The 25,654-nt window shown below is 35.5% G+C and overlaps 3 protein-coding genes across 5 annotated transcripts in view; 1 reads left to right on the forward strand and 2 right to left on the reverse strand.

Annotated features, from left to right (window-relative positions):
- Window positions 1-11,990, forward strand: part of LOC128981904 (uncharacterized) — a 25,085-nt gene extending 13,095 nt beyond the window's left edge. Inside the window, exons 3-8 of the mRNA XM_054400895.1 lie at window positions 6,521-6,624; window positions 7,117-7,179; window positions 7,499-7,651; window positions 8,771-8,877; window positions 9,386-9,547; window positions 10,455-11,990. Of these exons, the coding sequence (XP_054256870.1) occupies window positions 6,521-6,624; window positions 7,117-7,179; window positions 7,499-7,651; window positions 8,771-8,877; window positions 9,386-9,547; window positions 10,455-11,655 (1,790 nt within the window). The 3' untranslated portion in view covers window positions 11,656-11,990. The remainder of the gene's footprint in view (window positions 1-6,520; window positions 6,625-7,116; window positions 7,180-7,498; window positions 7,652-8,770; window positions 8,878-9,385; window positions 9,548-10,454) is intronic.
- Window positions 9,446-25,654, reverse strand: part of LOC128981917 (nonsense-mediated mRNA decay factor SMG9-like) — a 24,160-nt gene continuing 7,951 nt past the window's right edge. The window contains exons 8-11 of one of the 3 annotated variants that reach the window (XR_008489522.1): window positions 25,151-25,301; window positions 22,164-22,284; window positions 20,402-20,539; window positions 9,446-9,491 (exon numbers count right to left, since the gene is read on the reverse strand). Coding sequence is in view for 1 of the 3 variants with exons in the window: in XM_054400908.1 (XP_054256883.1) it covers window positions 20,461-20,539; window positions 22,164-22,284; window positions 25,151-25,301 (351 nt within the window). In the remaining 2 variants the exon portion in view is untranslated. Of the gene's footprint in view, window positions 9,492-10,081; window positions 10,158-20,218; window positions 20,540-22,163; window positions 22,285-25,150; window positions 25,302-25,654 lie in introns of those variants that run through there. The other 2 variants (XR_008489521.1, XM_054400908.1) reach the window with 2 other exon arrangements.
- Window positions 16,417-18,017, reverse strand: LOC128981905 (jerky protein homolog-like). Its single transcript, XM_054400896.1, has 2 exons — window positions 17,044-18,017; window positions 16,417-16,753 (listed from the first exon to the last, which is right to left on the reverse strand). The coding sequence occupies exons 1-2, from the start codon at window positions 18,015-18,017 to the stop codon at window positions 16,417-16,419; spliced, it is 1,311 nt and encodes a 436-aa protein (XP_054256871.1).

The following is a 25,654-nucleotide window of genomic DNA, read 5'->3' on the forward strand; positions in this document are numbered from 1 at the left end:
GATGGAGCATCTCTTTGAGCTCCTCAAGTGCGTATTGCATCTATGGCAGACAAGCAACTAATTTTTAGAGGAAAGTTCCGGTGGCAGGTATGGCTTCGGTGAAATGGAACAAAATTTTACGACCTGATTAGGGTAGCACTTTTTCTGGCAGATATCACAGCACTTGTCGCAAAAAGTGTTTATGGTTAGATGGAAATCAACTTCCCGTTGAGCGTAGGCCTGACGCTGACGTAGTAGTCTTGCTTCACGTTCCTGACTTGTCTCTCTAGCTCTTGATTCAGAATGTCTCAAACGATCCGATTCTAGTCGAGTAATATGCGCTTCGGTATTCTCAACCGATCTCGCTTGGACCAATAGTTCATTGGCATTCTCGCGTCCGACATTAGCATGTTTGGGTAGGTACTTGTGCAGTTCGCTTACGCCATTTTGCTAATCTTGCAGATTTACAAGTCTTCGATTCATGTTGAAGCTTAACTTCTCTTTTTTTCTTCTCCTTCTCTAGCCGTCGCTTGCGTTGGGTGGCTTTCTCCTTCCAATAAGCCGTGGATGGCATTGAGCTCCTCAAGTGCGTATTGCATCGATGGCAGGCAAGCAACACTTTTTTAGCAGAAAGTTCCGGTGGCAAGTATGTCTCCGGTGAAATAGGACATTGTTTCATAACCTGATTAGGGTAGCACTTTTTCTTCCAGATACCACAACACTTGTCACAAAAAGTGTTTTTGGTTAGACGGAAATCAATTTCCCGTTGAGCATAGGCCTGACGCTGACGTAGTAGTCTTGCCGATTTACAAACCTGCGTAGTTGGCGTACGCCATTTGGCTAATCTTGCCGATTTACAAGTCTTCGATTCATGTTGAAGCTTAACTTGTCTTTTTTTCTTCTCCTTCTCTAGCCGTAGCTTGCGTTGGGAGGCTGTCTCCTTCCAATAAGCCGTGGATTGAGCATAGGCCTGACGCTGACATAGTAGTCTTGCCGATTTACAAACCTCCGATTCCTGTTGAAGCTTAACTAGTCTTTTTTTCTTTTCCTTCTCTAGGCGTCGCTTGCGTTGGGTGACTGTCTCCTTGACCATAATATGAGTTATCATGCAATATTCACAAATAATTGATATTATTACATGTTTATAGTTTGTTAATCCGAAAACTCACAATATATAATAATTTAACTATAGTTTGTAATGGAATTTCTCTGCAATGCATTCACTCGAAATATTTATTGTTTACTTTATAGAATAAAACAAAAATTGACATTATTTACCAACACCTTGATACCTGCAATCAGATTGTTTATCTTTATTTTGAAATGTTTGTTTGTATAAAGAATCTCTTGGGAGCATAACCTGTACCTCTTAACCTCTGCTCTTCGAACTGTCAAATTTAAGTATTTACAGCTGACTTAAATTAGTTGATATATTTACATCCTTTCAAAATATAAACATGAACAATTTGGAAGCCCAGCCCATGGGGCGTAGCCCAAGGGAAACATTAAAATTAAATGATATAATACTAGATGACCCGTGCTGCTCCGCAGCATTGAAATTAATAATACAAAATAAAATACTAAACTTAATAAGGGCGGTACAACTTTAATTAAACTCTTATAGGGCTGCTGGATTAATTTCGCCTTATGACCAAATTAAAGTATAACACATTCCATATAACACAGAGAAAATCGTCCCGATGTATTTTTTCCGTTTTGAAAATCAATTAATCCAGAACAATATCCACACACTTACTAAAAGCACATACAGAGAAAGCACGTACATTTGTTAACTCATATGTAACACAGCGTGAATGAGGCTTTATTAAGAATGTTTTATTAACAACAATATTTCTTGTAAAATAGACATCTCTGTCGGTAGAATTGCATGTACGCATATTCTCAGGAGTAGTTCCCTCCATCTGGTAATCTTTATTAATATTACGACTTTTATAATACTTCCTTCCAAACAATGTTTGCTGTTCGTCCACCTTTTGATTTAGTTTCTACTTTTACAGTATCGAAAGATTTCCCTCTCGATAAGGCGACGTACAACTGACCGTGACTAAATACTGGTTCAGGCAAGTACACACCAACTCGATCAATCGTTTGGCCCTGCGCCTTGTTGATGGTCATGCAGAACGCAACCTTTATGGGGAATTGTCTTCGTTTGAAAGAAAATGGTACTGTAGAATCTGATGGAGAGAGATCAATGCGGGGTAATAGTGCACGTTGTCCAATATTTGTGCCAGTTATGATTTCTAAGTCTAAACTGTTTTCATACATTTTCTTGACAATAAGTCTTGTTCCGTTTAGAAGACCTGCTGTATAGTTTAAATTTTTTAATAACATCACAATGGCACCTTCCTTTAAGACTAATTTGTGAGAAGGCAAACCAGTCATCTCAAGGCTGTTGAGGAATTCAATAGGAAATTGCAATAGTTCACTGTCATCATCTGTAATTAGTTTATTCACACTTATATACGTTTTGCTTGAGCCTGGGATGAGGTCTAAAACTCTTTTATTGATTTCCTCACAATGCTCATTCTTTGGTGCTAATGTAGGTTTTTTCCATAAATTTCTGAAACTATGTCTGAATCAGAGATAAGTGGTGGGGGTAAGTCCACAGATTTGTCATCAATTGTTGGGTATTCCCCATTGCCAATTTCGAGCAAAAAGTTAGCAAAATCTAACTCATTAGTTTTAGCCCTCATATTTTTTGTTAATTTAAAAATTTTGAATAGTGGCCATAGGTATGAAAACTTAATTGAATTCTGAACAGTAGAGGCTCTAGATGAATGAGGCACAACCGGCAACACTTGCCGGAAATCTCCACCTAAGATAATGATTTTCCCACCAAATGGCACATCGTTATCCATTATATCTTTCAGTAGCCGGTTGACACACATTAGAGCATTTTTTGTATTTTGTATATTGTATCTTAAACCGATGCTTGTTGTGAAATCTGGACATGCATAACTTCAATTTGAAAATTCAACCATGAAAATTGGTCGAGTAGAAGAGCCAAACGAACTGGGAAATGAAAAACTAAATTTAACTACCAATAGAGCAAATTTATTTTACGTATGATTCGGGTTTGGACTGTAGCTACATATATTCCAATGCTTGATGGGACATCTGTGCGTACATACCCTCAATTTGAGACCTCAATCTTGAAAATCGGTCGGTTAGAAGAAAAAAACGAACTCGGAAAAGAGAAACAAAATTTAACTTCTATAAGAAATACATGGAGAGGAAATTTTTTTTACGTATAAACCAAGTGGGGTTATAGATAAATATTTGCCGATGCTTGATGGAAAATCTGTGCGTGCATACCTTCAATTCGAGACCTCAATCATGAAAATCGGTCGGGTAAATGAGCCAAACGAACTCGGCAAAGAGAAACAAAATTTAACTCCCATAAGAAATACATGGGGAGCAAATTTCGTTTACGTAGAAATCGCGTGGAATTATAGATACATTTATGCCGATGCTTGATGGCAAATCTGTACGTGCATACCTTCAATTCGAGACCTCAATCATGAAAATCGGTCGGGTAGAAGAGCCAAACGAACTCGGCAAAGAAACCCCAAATTTAACTCCCATAAGAAATACATGGGGAACAAATTTCGTTTACGTATAATCCGCGTGGGATTATAGATACATTTATGCCGATGCTTGATGGCAAATCTGTGCGTGCATACCTTCAATTTGAGACCTCAATCATGAAAATCGGTCGGGTAGAAGAGCCAATCGAACTCGGCAAAGATAAACCAAATTTAACACCCATAAGAATAACATGGGGAGCAAATTTCTTTTACGTATAAGCCGAGTAGGATTATAGATAACTATATTCCGATGCTTGATGGCAAATCTGTGCGTGCATACCTTCAATTTGAGACCTCAATCATGAAAATCGGTCGGGTAGAAGAGCCAATCGAACTCGGAAAAGTAAAACCAAATTTTTTTAATATATAAGATTGCATTGTCATGCATTTGTGAGCTATGTTTCAAATTTCAAGTCTCTAGCTTATCGGGAACATCGTTTAAAATTGATATCAAAATTTGTAGGAAAGCGAGCTAATAAAAACAAGCCCATGGGGCGTAGCCCGAAAGGAAATATGAAAATTAAATGATATAATATTGCAATGTCATCCATTTGTGAGCTACCTATGTTTCAAGTTTCTAGCTCATCGGGAAGTATCAAAATTTGCAAGAAATCGATTTAATAAAAACAAGCCCATGGGGCGTAGCCCAAGGGAAATATGAAAATTAAATTGTATAATCTTGCATTGTCTTCCATTTGTGAGATATGTTTCAAGTTTCAAGTCCCTAGCTCATCGGGAAGTTAGTATAAAATCGGTTGCAAAATTTGTAGCGGACAAGAAAGCGACCTAATAAAAACGTTTTAATTAATAATAAAAACATTAGGATAAAAAACAATAATATAATGGAACAAAAACCATTGATAATTTTCTTTCGTTGTTTACGATGGCTCTCTGATTTGCTTTACTAAATTTTGGAAGAATAGTGAGGAAAAACAAGCTGTACCAATATTAGTGTGTCCTTTATCCCTTTTGTATAATTATTTTACTGAACCTTATTGACCCTTTGAGGCATTAGTCAGAGAAATATAGGATAAGACCTTAAACAAATTGCAAGAAAACTTTTTATGGTTTTATTTTGTAGTGTTGGGTTTGAAGAATGACATACTAAAAATTGCCAAAAATCGGTGCATGAGAAAACCACTAAAAACACAATTTAAAATGGCGGCTTTTCCCAACATTGGACAAATAAAAAAAACACATTTCACATGCATTTGTTATGCACATTTTTCGGGATATTGACTTGGGACCGCCACCTGTATTTATTGGGTGGTTAGTACTTCATTTTAATAGGGATCTCGATTTTGGTCGCCATCTTGGATACGCCATATTGGACATAGATAATTTTGTCAATGTAATGATAGTGTTGTGACACATCATTACAAACCAAATTTTAACACTGATTTCAATGCCGAAATCCATTTTCAAAATCTTTTTTCATTTAGAAGACGAAAAATCTCCCCAATACATTTCTTATGGACGTTTTGTAGTTTGATAATTTAAAAAAAATATATATCTTATATCTCCAGTTCTTATTAACGCTTGTAGTTCGTTCTAGGCTTAAAATATTCAGCAATGTAAGGGCTTTCATTTGAGCTCTTGAAGATTAAAATCAGACTAGTTAAAGACCAGCTACGAACTTCAGAACAATATTAAATTTAACTTTTTAGAAATACATTTTTATTAAAAGATTTATAACTCAGGTTGTTAATACGTCACCAAGTTCTTTCTGGTCTCAAATTACTCAATAAATGTTTGGCTTTGATTTTATTAAGCATTAACCAAAATCTGACAATTTTAAAATGAGTCATGGACCTTAATTTAACATTAAAATGTATTTATTTCGAAATTTGTCTTTAGTTAAAGACGTATATCCCCAATTCTAAATAACTCCCAAAACTCTTATAGTCTTAAAATAATTCGCCAACATATCGACTTTAATTTTAGCTAAAGATTACTTATTGGTAGTTATGTATACTTAGGGATATATGTCTTAAACCAAAGACAAATTTTGAAATAAATACATTTTAGTGTTAAATTAAGGCCCATGACTCATTCAAAGAAAATTAATCTTAAAAAAATTATCAAACTACAAAACGTCCTTGAAATGTATGGTGGAGAGATTTCGTTTGAATATATCTTCTAAATGAAAAAAATATTGAAAAACGAATTTCGGCATTGAAATTAGTGTTAAAATGTAGTTTGTAATGATGTGTCACAACACTATCATTACATTGAAAAAAATTATCTATGTCCAATATGGTGGATCCAAGATGGCGGCCAAAACCGTGATCCCTATTAAAATGAAGTACTAACCACCAAATAAATACAGTTGGTGGTCCCAAGTCAATATCTCGAAAAATGTGCATAACAAATGTATGTGAAACATATTTTTTTATTTGTCCAATGTTGGAGAAAGTTGCCATTTTAAATTGTGATTTTAGTGGTTTTCTCGTGCACCGATTTTTGGCAAAATTAGTATGTCATTCTGCAAACCCAACACTACAAAATAACACAATAAAACGTTTTCTTGCAATTATTTTAACGATCCTTGTGTAAGTTTTTTTAGTTTGATTTGACTACTTACATAAATCCTTTGAAACTAGGTCAAATCTTGAATCCACTCGAGGGGAGTGGCTTGTTCTGATCTGTTTCATAAAACCAACCTTTACTCATGTAGCCAGTCTTATTGTTTAACAATAGGAGCGTAAGGAGTTAGGCTTGCACAATTGAAATGGTATCAAATTAAAATGTCAAGACAGACTTAGTGGAACTGCTTATGCCTCTGATTCCTTATATCTGCCACATGGTATGAATTTTCACCTTAAAAATAGCAAACAAAATGTTATAAAAGGTGAGGGGCAATGTTAAACTAAAATCACAATGTCATTGCAACAATAACATTTTAGTATTTGAATTATTTACTTGTTTTTCAGCCTCGGAACTTACAAGACCAAGTGGAGCACTTTCATCCTGGGAGAAACGCTCGGCTCATGTACCTATTATAGAGTCTTCCAAACTACCACCAAGCAGACCAAAGGTGGGTTACACATCATTGACACTAACAGGGTCTAAAATCATGGGTCACAACCCTACCTTCATGTTCATTTTTTTCATATCCAAAATGGCGGATCCAACATGGCTGTTGAAAATTTTAACCCTTTTAAAATGAAGTACCGGTACTATTAATTAAACTATGTTACTTGGTAGTAGGCTGTTGATATCTAGACCAGCTCGCTCCCAATATCACCTGTGTGACACCTGGTCCTGGTAGTGAATGTGTTAATGATAGTCTTCTCTAGGAATCAGCTGATCTCGGGAGCCAGCTTTATCCATCCATTCTAGCCTCCATAATTAAGTCATCTATACTTTTAACTGCACTACACAGTGTGTTATTCCTAGTGCAATAATTTAGTGAAATTAAACAGAAATATTTTGGAAACTTTTTTAATTTTCCATATCTTAAAATTATTTTAATTTTGTACTACTGTCAGTAGTTTACATTTATTTTAACTGTGGCTTTTTATTTCAGAGCGCTCCGTCATCAACAGAAATGAAAGTGACAAAAGACTTGTATCCTCCTTGTTATTTGGGAGTATAAATCGGGAAAAATGTGAATCTATTTTTGATACAATTTTATCTATGAAATTTTTTGTAAACCGAAAACAAAAACAGCTTTAAAAGAGCAGAAAATGTGACAATACAGTATTGTAATAATTAAATAAAATCATTACAACATAAATAACAATAATAGATTTGTAAAGTTTTTTTATAGTTTTTTTATCATTTACCAGTACATTGTGATCTTAGATTTTTACCTCAGGAAAAACCTTGACTTTCTATCTTAGAAAATTATGACAACTAGATGATAAGTAAAACTACATCTCATTTAACAATTGTTTAATGCTGCTCAGAAGTCGTCAAATAAGGATCAATCGGAGCATCAGTTAAGGCCACAAGACAGTTTACGACGCCTGAGTCCTCTACCTGTCAATGATCGACAACCTTACGACAAGCATCATGAACTTGACTACTCGCGCTCTCTGGCTCGCGAAAGGTCTCCAGAGGTGAATTATTTCAGAATCTGCATGATTATTGTTACAATGTGCATGATTGACAGCACAGAGGAGTGCAAAATGTACCACTTTTGGTCAAGATGGCCTGTCTTCGATGATGAACTTCTTTGATTGCAATCTCATCATATTTTTTTGTTTTCATGAGATGTCTTTGTCTATCATCCAAATCAATAAACAAAATGGTCAATCGTTTAAATTAGCTTGTCCAGAACTATTAGGTGTTGGGTTTATTGTTGGAGCAGTAAACCATTAGGTGTTCAATGGTTAAGCGATCTCCTTGGGAGGAGACAACCCTGCAGAGCAAGTGTTAGAATCCTGTCTCAGGTCAGGTCTGATGTGCCATTTCTGAGGAGTTCACCTATGGAAAAGGTAACTAAACTATATCAGAGCAGGACTCAGGAAGTGTTGAGGATGGGAGAAATTTGTATAACACTTTGGGTTGAGCATTTAATAGTTATTTGTGCAACTAGTGAGAAAAGTGAGCAATTGACTCACTCGAGAGAAATCCTTACCCTTCCTTATCCTTGAGGAATGGTTTCTCGAGTGAGGCAATTGTACTTTGAACTCGAGTTGCACATTATACTTTTCCTACAGTTACCATAAAACAAATAAATTGGTGAAGAAACATAACCTATTTTTACACAGAAGTGAACTTTTAATATAACATTTAATGTGAAGTGACAAATACAACAGTACAACAGCTGACCAGCTGATTTACAGCCAGTGCTGCCAACGTATTTCGCGCGCATACGACGTTGCCTGCATGTTACGCGCTCACTATTTCGTGCCTTCACGTTGCAAATCTGGAGTGAGACAAAGTAATTAGAGTGAGACAATGTTAACATTGTCTCACTGATGAGTGAATTGGCCACTTTGCTTTCTCAAATCAGTGAGAGAACATGTACATTGTTAGGTAACTGTAGGAAAAAATATTTATTGCCTATCGTTACTTTGTGTGGTCCATTAGAACTTATTTTATAAGAATTTACATTTTAATGTTAATAATAGTTAAACTAGAAAAAGTTAGTAACTTTTGATAGTACAATAGAGTATGTAGGAGTGCTGATTTCTTCTCGATTGAACACATGTACATTTTAATTTATTTTTAAGGTCATCAACACGTCTAAGAATGTACAGGATGATATTAATGAGTACACAAAGAATGTTCACTCGCCGGTAAACAAGGACCAACATCATGATCATAACGGCTCGAGGAGGTGAGTCATATCAATGATGTGTTCTAAATCGCAAACTGCACTTGCTTGAAATAGAAAGACACTGGACCAATTGCCACTAACATGTGAGTTAAGACGTAGTCCATAGGTAAATTAAACATCGCCATTCTGTGTACACAAGTATTGCTATTGGATTAATTTTAATACCACTACCGTCTAGTGGTGTTGGTGTGTCTCCTAGTTAGTCTTGGGCTAGGGAGCCATTGTCTCATCTTTCTCATTCCCTCGCATAATTTACACAACAGCTAATTCACCTAAAAATTTGAAGTAAATATTTTTTTTTAAGTGTTTTCCTGTTTTAAACCTGTTCAGAACTAGAAGCTACAAAAGTGGCAAACACAGGGTAAAACTAAATTTTAGTGTTTGGCTTATACAACCAACACAGGTAGCACATTATAAGTAACAATTTGGCTAATGAATGAAACTGTACTAATGTTTTATGGACACATGTATTTTATAGTGATGATTCTACTGGGTATAATGATTGCAGGGATTCGTCCCCTCATGACTCTGGAGTGGAAGTAGACGAGCTGGATTGTAGAGGTCCTCCTCTAGCCAGTGTCTACTGCAGCGCTGAGCACGCCAAGAACTTGAAACTAGAGAACCAAAAACATCAGCCACTGCCTGATACTATTGAGGACAGCTTGTACAGGTGAACCCTCAGGCACCACTCCAGAACCGTTTTACACATTACGTTAAGCTATGCCAAGAGGGTCGTGGCATTATGGCATAGATAAAATCCATTGGTGGGGATTGAACCTCAGACCTTGGACATTGAAGTATAGCACTCTATCCCTAGTCCAACTCGCTCCCCCATATTTAATACGTTACCTCTAACAGATTGGGAAGGTAAATTAAGTAAAATATGGTAAAAGCAGAGCATTGTTTTTGTTTTGAGGATTTTTGTTGGAATAGCAGACTCTTCTGAGTGAAAGAGATTTTCCTGGCACAATAAATATGAATTTTAGTTTATGTTTATACACAATAATTTTAATTTTTAAGAGTCATAAACTTTATTTACATTTAAGCGAGACACAAAAAAATTGGCTCTAGGTAAAATGGTCTTGCTTCCAAAGGACCTGAGGACATGGCCTCAAGTAGAAATTCCTTTAGTTTAAATTCTAGAGAAACATGAAAATTGCACTATATTAGTGTTGAAACATTATTATCGAGCATAAACTGTGTTTCCTGGAGCAGGATGAACTCTTTCCCATTCCAGTAAGCCTTGTCAACAATCCATAGATTGGGAAGGTAAATTTGCTCTGTGACAAAAAACTTATTTTAGCGGGCAATTAATACATAAACATTAAAAGTAGGCTAAAAGATAAGAAGTAAGAACAAATAATTGTCTATATAACTAACAATTATTTGTTGGGATGAAGATCGCAACAGAGTTAACAAAACAAAATGTTGATGTTATTCACACTAAGAACGAATCTAAGTTTTTCAATCAATAACTTTCTTCCTAAGAACGAAATGACTGTAGTAAACAAATTATGATTTCAGTTTGTACTCACAGTTTTGTTAAATACTACTACTTTTGTTTTCATGGTTATTAGGTCACTGCAGCTGAAGCAAACAAAGCACCCTGGCATGGGCCTAAATGTCCAGCCTCGAGCCGCAGCTGTGGGGGTCAAAGGTTACGGGGCACCAGCTCCAACACAGTGTAGCAAACTTAAAGTGTACAGACCAAAAACTGCTGGCAACATACACCGGAGGGAGTCTCGCGATGAGCAGGTCCGTCCAAAAACATCTCAGCCGAAGCGGAAAGAGCACATGTCAGAAATAGAGCTAGCTTTGTGTTGGGACTTTAAACCTGTCCACCCTTCTGATGAACCGAAGCGCTCGCCACACATTGATGGAAGCAACGGAAGTGCTGCACCAGCTGTGTTTGCTCTGGTTCATCAACCTCCGACACCTCACGAAGATATGAGAACCCCAAGACCTTCGACAGGAGACGGTAAAATGGAGAAGAGACATTCAGTCGACAGTTTAAAGTCGATATCTAGAGAAAGCGCAGACAGGGCGAGATCTCGACCAAAGACAGCTTGGGGTGATGAGGTAAAAGCGAAGCAACTACAAGACAAACTAAAGAGACTACAAGAGCGGTCAAATCCGTCAGCAGTAATGGATATAATCAACAACAACACAAAAGAAAACAATAATCCGAATATCGTACTCGGCACAAGGAAAACATCATCCGGGTCCGATCACATGAGAAGAAAAAGTTTGAGCGGTCAACAATCTTTGAAATCATCAGATATCGATTCGCACAAGATGTCTAAGCAGAAACACTATCAAAGTTCACCCAACCTAGCCAACATCGGAATACAAACCAACGGTGACGGTAAAAGTAAAAATAGACTGCTGAACAACCGACCCTGTATGGCATGTGATGCTAAAACTTCTCCCTCCGAATCAGTCAAAGACGAGAAAAGGTCAAAATCTGAGTACAAAATGGCTTTCAAAGCAGGCAAACCGAACAACGGTAGTGGGAACAGTAGCATGAATAACAGTCAAGATTTAAGCAGCACTTCTTCCAGAGCGCAATCCTCCAAACCTGTTCATGTTCCGAAGATGAAACTTCCCTATGCCAAGAAGAGTTACTCCATAGGGACTCTGGCACCTCCGTTTTCTCTGTGGCCCGGGACGACGGGCCAAGATTACCCCGAACACTGGAGACTGGCCTCGGTTTATCAACATTCCTTCAAACCTGTCGAACTGCGGAGAAAACCGTTACTTCAGAGTGTGTATCAGTAGTCATTGGATAACTAAGTCCAACATAGAGGTGTGCAAGCAGCTTGACTTTCAAGCCTAGCCTAGCCTACAATCTCGAGAGATTGGGCACCAAGTCAAAAAATCGAGCTAGAACCAAGCTTTTATCATCGTAATTACGTGTCTGCAAAGATCGAAGTCAAACATTTCTCACGTTCACCTCAATTATGACGACGAGACTGACTGTGATCCAGAGAGACGATGATGATCTCTACACAACTGTCTGTCCAGAGTTTTTTTTTTTTTTTGCAATTGCAGAAGATGATATTGAGAAATCAAATCTATATAATTAATACGCTACATGAAACTTTGTCGGTTGAACTCCTCCGCCATTTCTTAACCGATTTTATCCATTGACGTCTCATTGGATACAGCGTGTCGCGTAGATTTGCAAACTGACCTTATATTTTTGAAAAAGTCCCTTGGGCTCTGCCCCAGTGGCTGTTAAAGTTCCCATGTTATCCTTATGAAGAACATGATTGTTTACATTTTGATCAGCTGTATATTTTAATTGCTGTTATTTTTCATTTCAAAGTCTTTTAAATTCATCAGAAATTATGATGACTTTTATTTGTTTTTAAATAACTACTTTACTTCTTTGCAATTGCTCGATTTCGAGCAACGTGTTTACTAGTGTACATTATACCAAGTTTATGAATACAAAATACAGTTTGTCTAATAGATTTTAACATAGCATTTTAAAAGATTTGTGACAAACTAACTTATTATTTTGCAATATGATAAATCTATTTTTTTTTTAAGATTGGCTTGGTAAAAGCTCAGTTTTCACACCTCTAGTGCCGCTTGATGTGGACTTAATAAATCGTAATTGTTATACAGTAATAGATTTGTGTAGGGATAAAAGGTATGAATAATATATTTCCAAAATGAATAGCAGAACAAAAAAGTTTTATTTGAACTAACGAACGCGTATGAAATCAGTATCATAATGATATTGTAGATGGTGATACACACTATACAATGGTTCAATTTCAGCCATTATCTTAACTTATTGTTAACCATATTTTCCAAGGCTTGTTTGTTTGACCAATATACTAATTGAATCTGTTATTTTAAGAAGTTGACTACTTTAAAAATTAAAATTTTACTGTTCTGTTAACACAATTGTTATATGTTTTGTTTCTTTGAATTTTATTAAGTATTTAGTTATTGACAGTGTTAAATAAGTTTGATGTCATTGTATTTTAGATTTATGTTAATTGTTATGTTGTTACTCACAAGTTTACTAATATCTCAAAAAGTATGTTACAGCTCACTTAAACATAAATTATTAAAAGAATATGAAAATTTTGAACACATTGTATGATAAAATACTTTGCTGGAACAAAACCTTTCGGGCTGTGAAATAAGACAAATGTTTCAGTCAAGAGATTGTTGACACAATTAAATTAAATTCATGGCTACTGAAATTTGTATTTCGAAACTATGTGTAATGCACAATAATACGATTACGTTAATAAGATTTGATGAATAACAAAAGTTGGTAGTAGCCTATTATAGTCTCAAAAAGTTAAAGTTATATAAATAATTTTTTAAAGTCAAATGTAAAACTAAAATATTTTTATTGCTTAGCTTGAATAGCTGATAGAAATTAAATGTAGTAATCAAAAGTTAAAATTTCTTCAACTATTTTTATTGAACTTATTATCTTATTATATAGATAACATAGATTAACTAACTTGCTCACGTGATTTTGTAATAGGTCAATAATAGCTTGTACTCTCCAGATTTTTGACAGTTGTAAGAGAAATAAAACATTTGTAACTAAGCTGTTTCTTTTTTTACACAATGTTTTAGAATGGCACTGAAAGAAATGTAGGCAGGAGAATGGAGTTTAACAGGAATAATAAATATCAATTATCATATTTAAACCCAAATATGAGTAAAGGATGAGTATAGGATGAGTGGCGAGATTTTGTAGTCTTGTTAGCGACTAAGGCCAACATGTTCCTTAGACAAAGCTGTTTATAAATGCCCATACAGCCAATGGCATTTAAGGGACCTACAGTTTATAGTAGAATCTAGAATCCGAACCAAATTTTTGCCTTGTATTTAACAAATTGGTCTAATTATGAGGATAGTACTGCGGATAGTCGTAGTACTCACTAGTGCGGACGTTAATTCACACCAGGGAGACTAATCAGTGCATGCCTATAAATATCCACAATTTGTAACCTCCTAGTAGGATTACAGGACGACGCCATCGTCCCAGTCTGGGGATATATACATAATTGATTTTTGTAAAAAAATACAACCGACTTCAAACGCTCTAAAAAGAATGAAATAATTTGGTACTTTCCTGTTAAAGGGAACATTCATTTTTATCGATGATATTTTTCTATATATCGATATTTTTGTTTTCCTTTACGATATAAATTGACAGCTGATCTTTAGGCTAAAATATAGTCTATTATATGGATTAAGAAATGAAACTGTTCTAAGCTAACCTAACATAACCAAACAAACTTGCTGTATAATTTAAAAATTCCGTTTGATAACAGAAAAGACAAGTGGATAATATTAAACGGAGTTTTTAAATGTTTGGTTAGTTTTGTTAGGTTAGTTTAGAACAGTTTCATTTTAATATTTTTTTTGAATTATTGTTTGTTGATTCTGAACAATATTTATTTATCGTAATTGTCATCTGATATGTTTCAATTTGTTACAAAAATGTTACATAGCCTGTAATAGTCTTAAAGTTCATCAAGGGAATACAATACCTTGTTGATGAGAAATGTTTTAAGACCCCTCTTAAATTCAACCATGCTTTTTGCCGATTTTAATAAACTAAACTAGCTTCTTTTCCCTATCATAATATAAAAATCCCTATACTAAATTCCCTATACTAAATTATTTTCCTATTCATATAGAACATTTGTGTGTGTTATTTTCCTAATGCATTTATTCTGAAGTAAACATAAAATACAAGAGAATATTTCCTTTAATATATAAACAAAACAGTTCAGTATGTTTTTTTTATATATTTATGTTATCCAGCTACAATTGATTTTCAAAATACACACACAATATTTAATTTCAATCATATTTGCAGTTTGAGCCGCGCCGACTTGAAATACGTGAGCTTGCCTAATACAAAAGTTTACTTTATTGAAATTATTTTATTCTTTTTAGAGCGTTTGAAGTCGGTTGTATTTTTTTACAAAAATAAATTATTTCATGATTTTTAGTGACTGTATAATTTTTTATATATTAATTACTTGAGGTTTTTTGATAAGCAAAACTGTTTGAAACAATCAAAAGTTCCACAGAACAATCATTATTTTAAAACTGCTTGAGTCACCTGTTCACGTTACATAATCAATGGGTATGAAAATAAACATTTTTAGATATTCCTTAAGAAATAAAGAGTTGTCCATTACATTAGGCCTAATGAAAAAAACTAATTGTCTTTTCTTGATACATTGAAATGTCAGACATCATCGTTTCCTGCAATCGGTGTACTTCTACATTATAAAAAGAAATACAGTAACGTCTCAAGCCTTTTGGAACAATATGAAAGTTATTCCTCAGCTACCAGCACTAACAAATCTCTCAAAAGTGGAAAATTGGTCGTTAACACGTATAGTACCTTTGGAAAATATTATATGAAAGATTGGTTCAGCTAAAAGTGGTGTAAGTCATGTAGGGGGTTTTGTTTGCTGAAGATATAGCCTAGTCGAAATTGCAAATCATCTTCCTCTAGAACTTTCCGAAGCAGGCATAATAGTATTGATATGATATAGTAATTGGGTAGAGAATATCAATAAACATTCCACATCTGCAAATGCATGTTTAGTAATTAAAATATTTAACACTTTTAAGACAATTGACGATTATGCACTGTCACACTTCTTAGGTCGTGTTAGGAATAATTGCATTTAATTTATATTTAGACCTGTTTTACGAATGCTTTGGTTTTCACAATACACCTTTATTTGTCAATATCAAACACTAATAGGCTAACTAAATTTACAAACTAAATTTCAGTGAAGTTTTCAGCTATTCACTGAAACATATATGTTTTTTTAAGTCAGAATATTCAATACTAAAAACAGAATTACTATATACACAAATCAGATCAAACGTTAAAATACATTTTTTATAGTAACCAAAACAAAATGCATTTTTCTCAATGTAATTCATTTAGGCTCCATGGAAAGAAATAGTTTATTGACCAATATGAAGCAACTGTTTCATGAAGAATTGTCTGTAGCTTCATTTAATGGTTTCAACTAACAGCTGTAGGAATGCTATCATTATTTATTGCCTTCTCTGCACAAATGTAAACAATCTCCACAAATGTAAACAAAATAAATGTTGAATATTTAAGGTACAGTAGACTCCCTCTCGTTCGGCCATCTCGGGACAGAACCACCGGCCGAACTAAAAAATGGCCGAACTAACCGATGATATATAAAGAAGACTACTTTTTCTGCCGTAAATGGACTTACTGTACAGTATAAGGGATCTATACACTAAACTAAACCTAATTAATAAGACTAGGCTTAGGCTAAGTGTAGATTTTTAACTTACCCTCAGAAATGTTGGTATTGTTTAATGAAAACACGTACTGAACACTTGACACTCTACTGACATTATTCATTTATTTCACACACAATAAACATAAATAATGTAGGCCTAAATACAATAAAAAAGAATCCACACAACACTGAAATTTTACAGGAATGATGTTTAAACTACAGTACTGCACTGTAATGACAAAGTTTAAAAGAAATCAGTAATTTTTCGCTGTACCTTTTCTTCAGTTGATTTCTTTCTAGCATAGTCACGCCATTTTCTAAAAAGCATTAAGTCAACTGCTGTAGAACTCGTCTGCTGTTCGATGTAGGTTGTAGCCAGTTGCAGGGCTGCCATTCCCTCTGCGTGACTCATTTTACACTCGTCGTCCTCATCACGGTCGCCACCTTCTTCTTCTTCTCCTTCTTGGGTTTCTTGACGCTGTAAAACTGATTGAGCGATTTCTTCGTCGTTCAAAATTTCACTGTCCACCTCCTTTTCGACAGTTACCCGCTCCAAAACATCTTCAAGCTCAACATTTTCACTGTGTGAGGCAATTGCTGTAAATTATTTAGGATGTAAGTTTGGTCGTCTGCTTCACTTTCAAGGCTGTGCACATCAACAACATTGCCTTCACTTGCAACAACTTCTTCAACATTCGGCCATACCTTTCTCCACGACTTAACTAATGTTGAAGGTTGTACTTCGTCATAGGCCTTCGCTACCATGAAAATCACGTCCTTCATGTTGATTGTCTTTAAAACTTGGATAAGATCGGTGTTTTCATCGCTATCCAGTTTGTACAAAACTTCTGAAAGAAGCTTTCGACGATACTTTCTCTTGAAGCACTCTATTACCCCTTGGTCCATTGGCTGTTGGAGGCTTGTTACGTTGGGGGGCAGATAGTACAGTTTTATTCCAGACTCACAATCACATTCTAACTCATCCGGATGGGTAGGCGCATTGTCAAGAACAAGAAGTGCGTTTACAGGGAGTTTTGAACTCATCAAACGACTTTTTACTTTAGGCACGAACTCACTAATAAACCACTCTTTAAACAAATACGAGTCCATCCAAGCAGACTTCTGAGCCCGGTAGTACACTGGTAGTTTTGATACGTCCAAGTTTTTGAATGCTCTCGGTTTTGCTGATTTTCCGATTACAAAAAGGGGCAATTTATGCGTACCCGAAGCATTGGAGCAAAGTGCCACTGTGATCCTATCTTTACTGACCTTAAACCCAGGGGCAGACATTTCTGTTGCTGCAGCAAATGTTTTCCGTGGCAAGAGTTTATAGTACAGCCCTGTTTCATCGATATTATAAACCTGTTCCGGGCTTAGGTTATTCTCAGCAATAATTTGCTCAAATTTCTTTGTAAACTCAGCTGCACCAGCAGGGTCTGCCGACAGCTTTTCGCCACACACCCCAAGAAAATGTACCCCGTGTCTTTTTTTCCAACGGGAAAGCCATCCCTCACTTGCGACAAATTCCCCCTCCTCACCAAGTTTCCCATGTAAGATAACCGCCTTCTCCTTTAAGATAGGGCCACTGATCGGCGTTCCCCTTCTTCGTTCCTGCATAAACCACACCCAAAGAGCATCGTTCACCAATTCATTTTTAGGTTTTTTTAAAGTGCAACGTGATGAAAGAGCTTTTTCCGATTCAATCTGCGTACAAAAATCCTCGATCGATTTTCGGTTTTGACGCCAGTCATTCACGGTGCTTTTACCAACCCCCAAATCTGTACAAATACTTTGGACCGATTCATCTTTGTCTATTCTCTCTAGAGCTTGCAACCGCTGTTGCATTGTCACAAATGTACGTTTTCGTTTAGCACTCATAATAATGTAAAGTACGTACAGTCACTTATAAGTTAAAGTTCAGTTAACAAAACACAATTAAATCAGTTCACTAAGCAATGTCACAACAACTAATGTACACACACGAACGTCCGGTACTGTACTGAACAGTGAACACGTGTGCAGTGAACTAGAGCTAAAACGGAAGTCAGATTCTTATCTGCTTCCTTTTTATAGATACACAATTTAAAAAAACTCTATCCAGGCGGCCGGCCGAACCATTCGGAGGCCGAACCAACCGAGGCCGAACGAGAGGGAGTCTACTGTATTCAGAATTTTTCACCGAAACAAATATTATACTTAAACATAATATATAAGGTACCAAATAGAAACTCTCCTGGTTATTTTGGTGGTGGAACCACATTGATCGGTAAAAGAATCACAGAGAAATTGGTGAACATACATAGAAAAAAAAAAAAAACATCGCCACAAACAAATTGAGAACCTCCTCCTTTTGTTGGTAGTGGGGAAGTCGGTTGAAAATACAAGGACTGTTCAGGAAAAACATTTTGGAACAAAATAAAAAGTTTGTACAAGAAACAAAGAAAGTTGTATACATTTTAAAGAGCAACTAAAATACAAATTATCTACATAACCAGGAGCCAACAAAAAAATTTAGGCATCTATCAAAACAGTGGACAAACTTTGAAATTCCTATGATGTAGAATTCAGCCAAAGTAAGCTTGGTCACCTGGTGACATGGAATTGATGGTCCTCATTGTAATCAAAGTGATACGCTGCTAACCAACTCTTCATTTTGGTGCACAAAACAAATGAAAGTCACACGGAGCCGGGTATGGACTGTAGGGTGGGTGGTTGCGGGAAAATCTACTTGAATGATTGAAGGAGATTGTGCACGTTTAATTTGACATGTAAGATAAGGCATCGTTTTTAAAAAACAAAACTTTTGGACGTCAACTTTACCTCGGTCATTTTGAAACTGAATGCACCATTTGATCTATAATTTATTTTAATACTTTGCTTCTGCACACTTCACACCCTTGACGATAATATAGATGTATAGCTTTTAAGTGTTTGACCAACAGAAACAGAATGCCAGACTGGGCCTCACAACTGGCGGGACTGGGGAGCACAAGTTAGAAGCTATTTTAACTTCAACTAGCAGCAAAACCCGACGTTGCCCAGGTCAAAATAAAATTCACAATAATTGTAATAAAACATGTTTATTTTTTACTAATATAGTATCTTGAACTTAACTGATTCATCAACATCTCAAATGAAAACCTTTATTTCAAGGAGAATTTTAAGACCAAGACATGTAAAATAACTTAAATAAATATGAAGTTACGTATCTTTGATTGCAGATACGTTCTAAAATAATTATAATTATTCTTGATTCCTGATTCATCAGCGTGCTTCAGATACTTATAATGAATGGCTCAAATAAAAGTTGGTATTTTACTGAAGGTTCTTAGATCAAAACTTATAGCGTAATGTAATTAGAACTGGTGAAGTAGCCTACATATTTTTTTGAAGTGAGAATAAAAAAAATCTATTTTATGTTTTTTGGTTGAGTAGTGCAGTACATAAATGAATCATGCTAAATGGCAAATATATATGTGAATGCCTTTATTTTAAGACCAAAATTATGAAAATTGGTCGGGTAGAAGAGCCAAACTGTCTCGGAAAAGAAAACTCTATAATTTTAATGTAAAAATTGCTACAATGGGCACAAAATGACACTTCTGCTAGGACGGTTGGACAGACATTGAGTGGAGCGAACACATATGTACTGGGAAGTGTAAGATCATCAAAGTCAGATGGAAACGTTCCATACTTTTTGCCTTTGTAATATATTAATTACTAAACTTAAATAAAATGGGATTCTTTTCTTCCTTTATCATTACAGTTTACTTTTGTTTAGGTGAATAAATTATAACCTATTCTAAAGCATGGCCTGTTTAATCCATTTTGAGAAAGTAAAATATAATGTAATTTTTTTAACTAAATTTAATTATTATAAAAATGAAATATTAACATCTTATTTATTTATTCTGTGAAATGAGAATCTTATCAGAACACAATTATACACGTTACAGACCTAGCTTGAGTCGTAAAATGAAAATAAAAATAATATACACAATACAAATATTAATTAAGTATTGTTAAGTAAATCAGAGGTTACTAATCAAATTCGCTTAAACAATTCTTAACACAAAGTTCTGACATTGCTTCCTCATTCAATAAACCAGAAATAAGTTCTAGGCTAAAAACAACTTGTACTTGAGCATTTTAGAATATGCTCTGCAATGCCAACAGATGGAATATCCATACATCTTTGTCTTGGTTGTGTTTTTGGAGCTACTCTTTACCTCCGAAATCAGCTGTTAAGAACATCAAAATCTGCAAACAACTGGTGCCAATCAGCTGTTCAAGGTAGAATGCGGCTGTACTCTTGGAAAAATGAACTCTTCCTGGTGTTTTCAAACACTTTCATTGCGTAATGAAACCTACATCAAAATTGAACCATATTAGTGTAAAATGTACCAAATTTGGTATTAAGTACCGGTAATCTAAAGATAGCCTATAGGTATTATAAAAGTCAAAGCCTTCATTGACTGACTCACTCAATCATAGCTAATGTTCCAACTTCCATTAGCTAGAATGCTGAAGTTTTGTATATTAATTATTCAGGTTGCATAGGAAATAAATTTTGGCCTTTGAAATGTTCTTTTACGCCACACTACATTATTTTGACGAACTTTCCACGCAAGGATTTAGTCCAGAAAACAGCTGTTTGCCGCCAGCTTATTCAAATGGGGTTTCATTGCGTGCTACTATTCTGCAATGAGTTTTACCGGACACCAATCAGCTGATTATACTGTATTTGCGTGGCAATGAGTGGTTATAAACAAACACATAACCTCTCTTAGATGTTATGACTAGTGGTTTTTAGTCCTTTAGTTGGTGGAAATATATAAGGATTAGTACGGGTTAAGTAGTATGGCGTAAACTATCGTACGTAACTCGTCCAAAATGTGTGTACCGGACTCGTATGGTAATCCCGTACTCGACTTCGTCTCGCACGGGAACGACCACACTCATCCGGTAAACACTTATTTTCAGGACTAGTAACGTAATATACTATTTCATTAAAAAGTAGTACCCATTGTATTGAGAAAGAGGTGAAGTCTAGGGAGGTTGTCGAAGGACTTTTTACTAACATTCACAGTAAAATCACAATTCACCTTTATAAAACACAAAAACATTATCCTAGAAAAAAAATAGTTTGCATAGTAACTAAGTCATATTTACTAACACACTACACTGTTTTAACGAACTTCCCACACAAGGATTTAGTGCAGAAAACAGCTGTTTGCCGCCAGCTTAATCAAATAGGGCTTCATTACGTGCTACTGTTTTAGTTTTAGTTATCCTGTATATGACTCTATGTCCTGTCAAATGACATAATGACATGAAATAAATAAAACTGTACCGTAATGAGTTTTTACCGGACACCAACCAGCTGATTATATTTGGCAAAGAGTGGTTATTAACAAAAACATAACCTCACTTAGAGGTTATGAGTAGTGATTGTTGGTCCTTTAGTCGGTGGGAAAAGGTATTTGTACCGATTTTTTATTGTTAAGTTAAAGTTATCTTGGAGTAGTATGGCGTAGAATATTATATGTCACTCGTCCAAAATGTGTTCATCGGACTTGACTACGTCTCGTGTGGGAATGACCACACTCTTCCTATTTTCAGGACTAGTAAGATAATATACTATTAAGGCATTCAAAATGTTTGAAAAATACAAATTTTTCACCTTTGTAACTTTTGTAACACTACTGTAATCTGCACAGTTTTTGAAATATTCCATAAAGACCAAAAGCAACTAATTTTTAAACTTTTACCCCCCTCCCCCCTAAACCTGAGGCTCAAAAGGGTGTATTTTTTTACCATACATTACGAGGGCTGTATCGAATTATAGGTTGGAGTTGAAAGTTAGCTTTCTCTTTAGATGTTGAGGTTAGGCGTTTTTTTTTTTTTTTTTTTTTTTTTTTGCATAATTGTATCGTATTGTACCCTACTAATAGTCAATAGATATAATAACAATAAGCTAAGAAAAATTACCAATTTTTCTCCGAGAGTTGAGTGGTAGACAGCTGATATGTTGTGATGCCAGTGAGTTGTTGTTTCATCTTGATAATCAGATCCTCATATCCCGGATGACCTTGGAAATGGCCATTAGGTTCTGAAGAAAAAAAATACTTTTAATATTAAAAGGCAATGCAAACAAAAGGTTCTTAACAGTCAAAAAATTTCCAGGACAGTAATAGTACCTATATTTTTTAATTAATAGAGCTTAAACATGATTTACTCATTTCACTACCCTGGCTTTGCCTTGGTTATTAATCTACAGCTTGTGTCAAACAAACATTCTGGTCTATGTGATGAACATATTATTTTCAAGTATTCATATCATTTTCACATATTATTATTATTGTCATACTGCAACTGCACCATTCTTTAAGCTTATTAGCTCACAGTACTAAAATAAGTACTCTGTTTGTTTATTAGCTCTCAAAATGGTATCAATCTAATTTTGCCAATACAAACAGCTGTTAGGCCTCAGGTATGTAAGCTGCGGTGGTTGCTACGATACAAGTGGCACTTTTCTTAATGCTCATTTTACCCTGTTATAGGTGTAAGTTTAGTTCAAGATGACAAACTGTGCAGACAAAAAGGACGTAGCGCAACTAGTACGGGTATTTAGTAGTGGTCAGAGGCGTCGGAGACAATGGAGGTACATCTTGATCTTATCAACAAGAGGAGAGGAGTGTATGGGGAATACCACCATCTAATTCGGCAGCTTAGGGAAGACGGCAATAAGATCTTTGAAGACACAAGGATGTCCATCCCTACCTTAAAATACATTTTGAAAAGATTGAGAAAAAATTTTGCCTATAGGTTTACAACAATTCAAGCCCGAAGAAAGACTTGTCGTTAACTGAAGGTGTCATTTGAGTAGCAAGAGGAGTTTGTAAAAATTGGCAGGGCCGGACTTAGGACTTCAGGGGCCCCGGGCAAATTTTCTAATGGGGCCCTAGGATTTCAGTGTGGGGGGGCTTCCGGGGGGATTGGGGGGTATGGAATACCCCCCAAGACAAAGGGGGGTCCAGGGGTACTCCCCCGGGAAAAATTTCTAAATTTAGGCTTAAAATAGAGCAATTTAAGGCCAAATAAGCAATAAGTTATATCAAAAATCGTTCTTAAAATATAACTATTTTAACATATTTTTATATACAGCATCTTTTAATTTTATACACAAAAAATAAAAATGTTTGAAACCTAATCTCTTGCATTCACTATTTAAACAAACTCTGACCAAATGTTTCAATTGCTTTGTAGTACCAGTGACGGCATATTTGGTATGGTAGCATGGTAGGCTACCATAATATATTTGGATTAGAAGCATTGATATATTTTTGTTTATTACGTATTTAAATTATCGATTATTGCCGTCGATTTGTATTTTTCAATATTACTACAATGTAGGTGTGATTATTTGATTATTTTATTTTCATAATGGTTTTGGTACCTATGGCATTCTCGTTTTTATAATATATTTAAGTCCTAGCATGAAAAGTACCATTGAGGACTTTCAAGTTTGAGTTTTTTATTGACGAGCAAAATCTTGCAATGTCTAATAAACACTCACAAGCTAACTATTTATATGAGTAACTAAAAGATGTTTAAATGGTTCCAATATCGATTAATACAACACAAACATAGCATTGAATGCAACATTACTCACTTCAGCTTTGTTTTCGTACTGTTAGTTTGCAGAATTACAATAAAATAACTCAAAAAGCAAGACAATTTCAACCAACTTGACGTGACCACTAGTCTCAAAGGGAAAGGACAAACTATGGGAGTAAAGTGATTTAAATTGTTTTGGATAGGCGATAAGGCATTTTATGTGTGTGTATGCGAGTGCGTGAGACTGACAGGACTAGACCAACGATTACATCGTTGGACTAGACAGGATCCCTTATCAGCTCATTATCATTGATTGTTGCAGCTGCTTCTGCTTATCGCTTGTTTACGATTTCAGTCGACAACGCCCGCCCACTCCCAATAAATGTAATTTTTTGTTAACATCAGACGACTCTAGTTGTTTTAAAGTGTCTATATAGATGTAAAGAATCTTACTGGCGCTGCATGATTTTGACTCCAAATACTAAATTGGAGATCAGCATTTCGACGCATAACTTAATTAATTACTATTTTACAAAACCTTTAAATTGAACGCATAATATACTTCTACCCCTTAAAATCCTGATTGGTATATACTTAGAGGTAAAAGAAAAGAATGACATTTAATAAAACATAAACGGAGCAATGTTTTTATTTTTAAAAGTATTTGAGCTCCAGTGAATCTCCATTTAACACAACACAATATTACAAGTTACGTTCTACGTTGGGGCAAGAGTTTTCATTTTTATTGTATTTTTGCCCCAAGCGTGGGGCCCCCTTCAACTCATTCGCCGCGGCCGTACGTTCGGGCGAGCGGCTTCATTGAAACTGAAACTTCGAAACTTATCCATCACAGCCTAGCACATATGCTCGTGTAAACCAGGCCTAAGCGTGGGGCCCAGTGCAACTGAGGAAAAGTCCCTTAGGGCCAAGAATTTCGTTCCTAGTAATGCCTTAAAATGTACCTAACAATAACCTTAAATATACGATAACGAAAATAAAAATAAAGCTGTTACAAAAGAAGGCCATTTGGTAAGTGTCTGATAAACTTTTGAAGTTATTAATAAAGACTACTGTGCAAGGGGGCCCCGGGCGATCGCCCCCTCCGCCCATAGGTAAGTCCGGCCCTGAAAATTGGTCTGGACTTCGAACCACGAGCGACGCTGAGCAACAAATTATAGTTTGGAAATAGTTCAAATTATAATTTTAAGTCAATGCCGTGATTGTAACTTTCTTGGAACTGAAACAGGAGAATTTATTAGTCGATCATAGAGGTTGGATTCTCTCCCTCCTGGCTTACATCCTGAGCACAACTGAACTCAAAAACAGCTGATAGTGAGACAAAGCTGTTCTGAGCTTACCCTCATCAACCAGAGATGGCAACAGGAACAGATTCAACGGCTCCTGGTCCAGGGAGGTGGGAGTGAGGGCATCAATCACTCCTCCATTAGCAATCCCAATACCACTATGAATCTGCAGCATAGACTTGCTGAAGGCTTTGCTGTACCAGTCCTACAAAACATTGAAAGATTAGACATCTTTACAGCATATATTTGTGAAAGAAATTATAATGCTTCAAGTTTTAGATGTAGCAAGATGTGAATTAAGATAACATAAGACAACAATGGGTCATGGGTTTGATTTTTTTAATAATTTATAACTTCCATCTCCAGTTCTCAGTTATCAGATTTTTAACCAAGGCAAACTAAAATGGCACCCCTTATTGTAAACTATAACATCTTTAATACCATATAAACTTACCATAACAAATACTAAGGGCTCATTCAACAGTGTTCATTTTTAGTAAAAAAATTGGGTACAGCTGGTCCATGGATGTAATGTCAAATTATTCAAGTCACTCATAC

Source organism: Macrosteles quadrilineatus, unplaced genomic scaffold (assembly GCF_028750875.1).
Source record: "Macrosteles quadrilineatus isolate MER2022 unplaced genomic scaffold, UCM_ALF_1.0 Scaffold_57__1_contigs__length_777910, whole genome shotgun sequence".
Lineage (NCBI taxonomy): Eukaryota > Metazoa > Arthropoda > Insecta > Hemiptera > Cicadellidae > Macrosteles > Macrosteles quadrilineatus.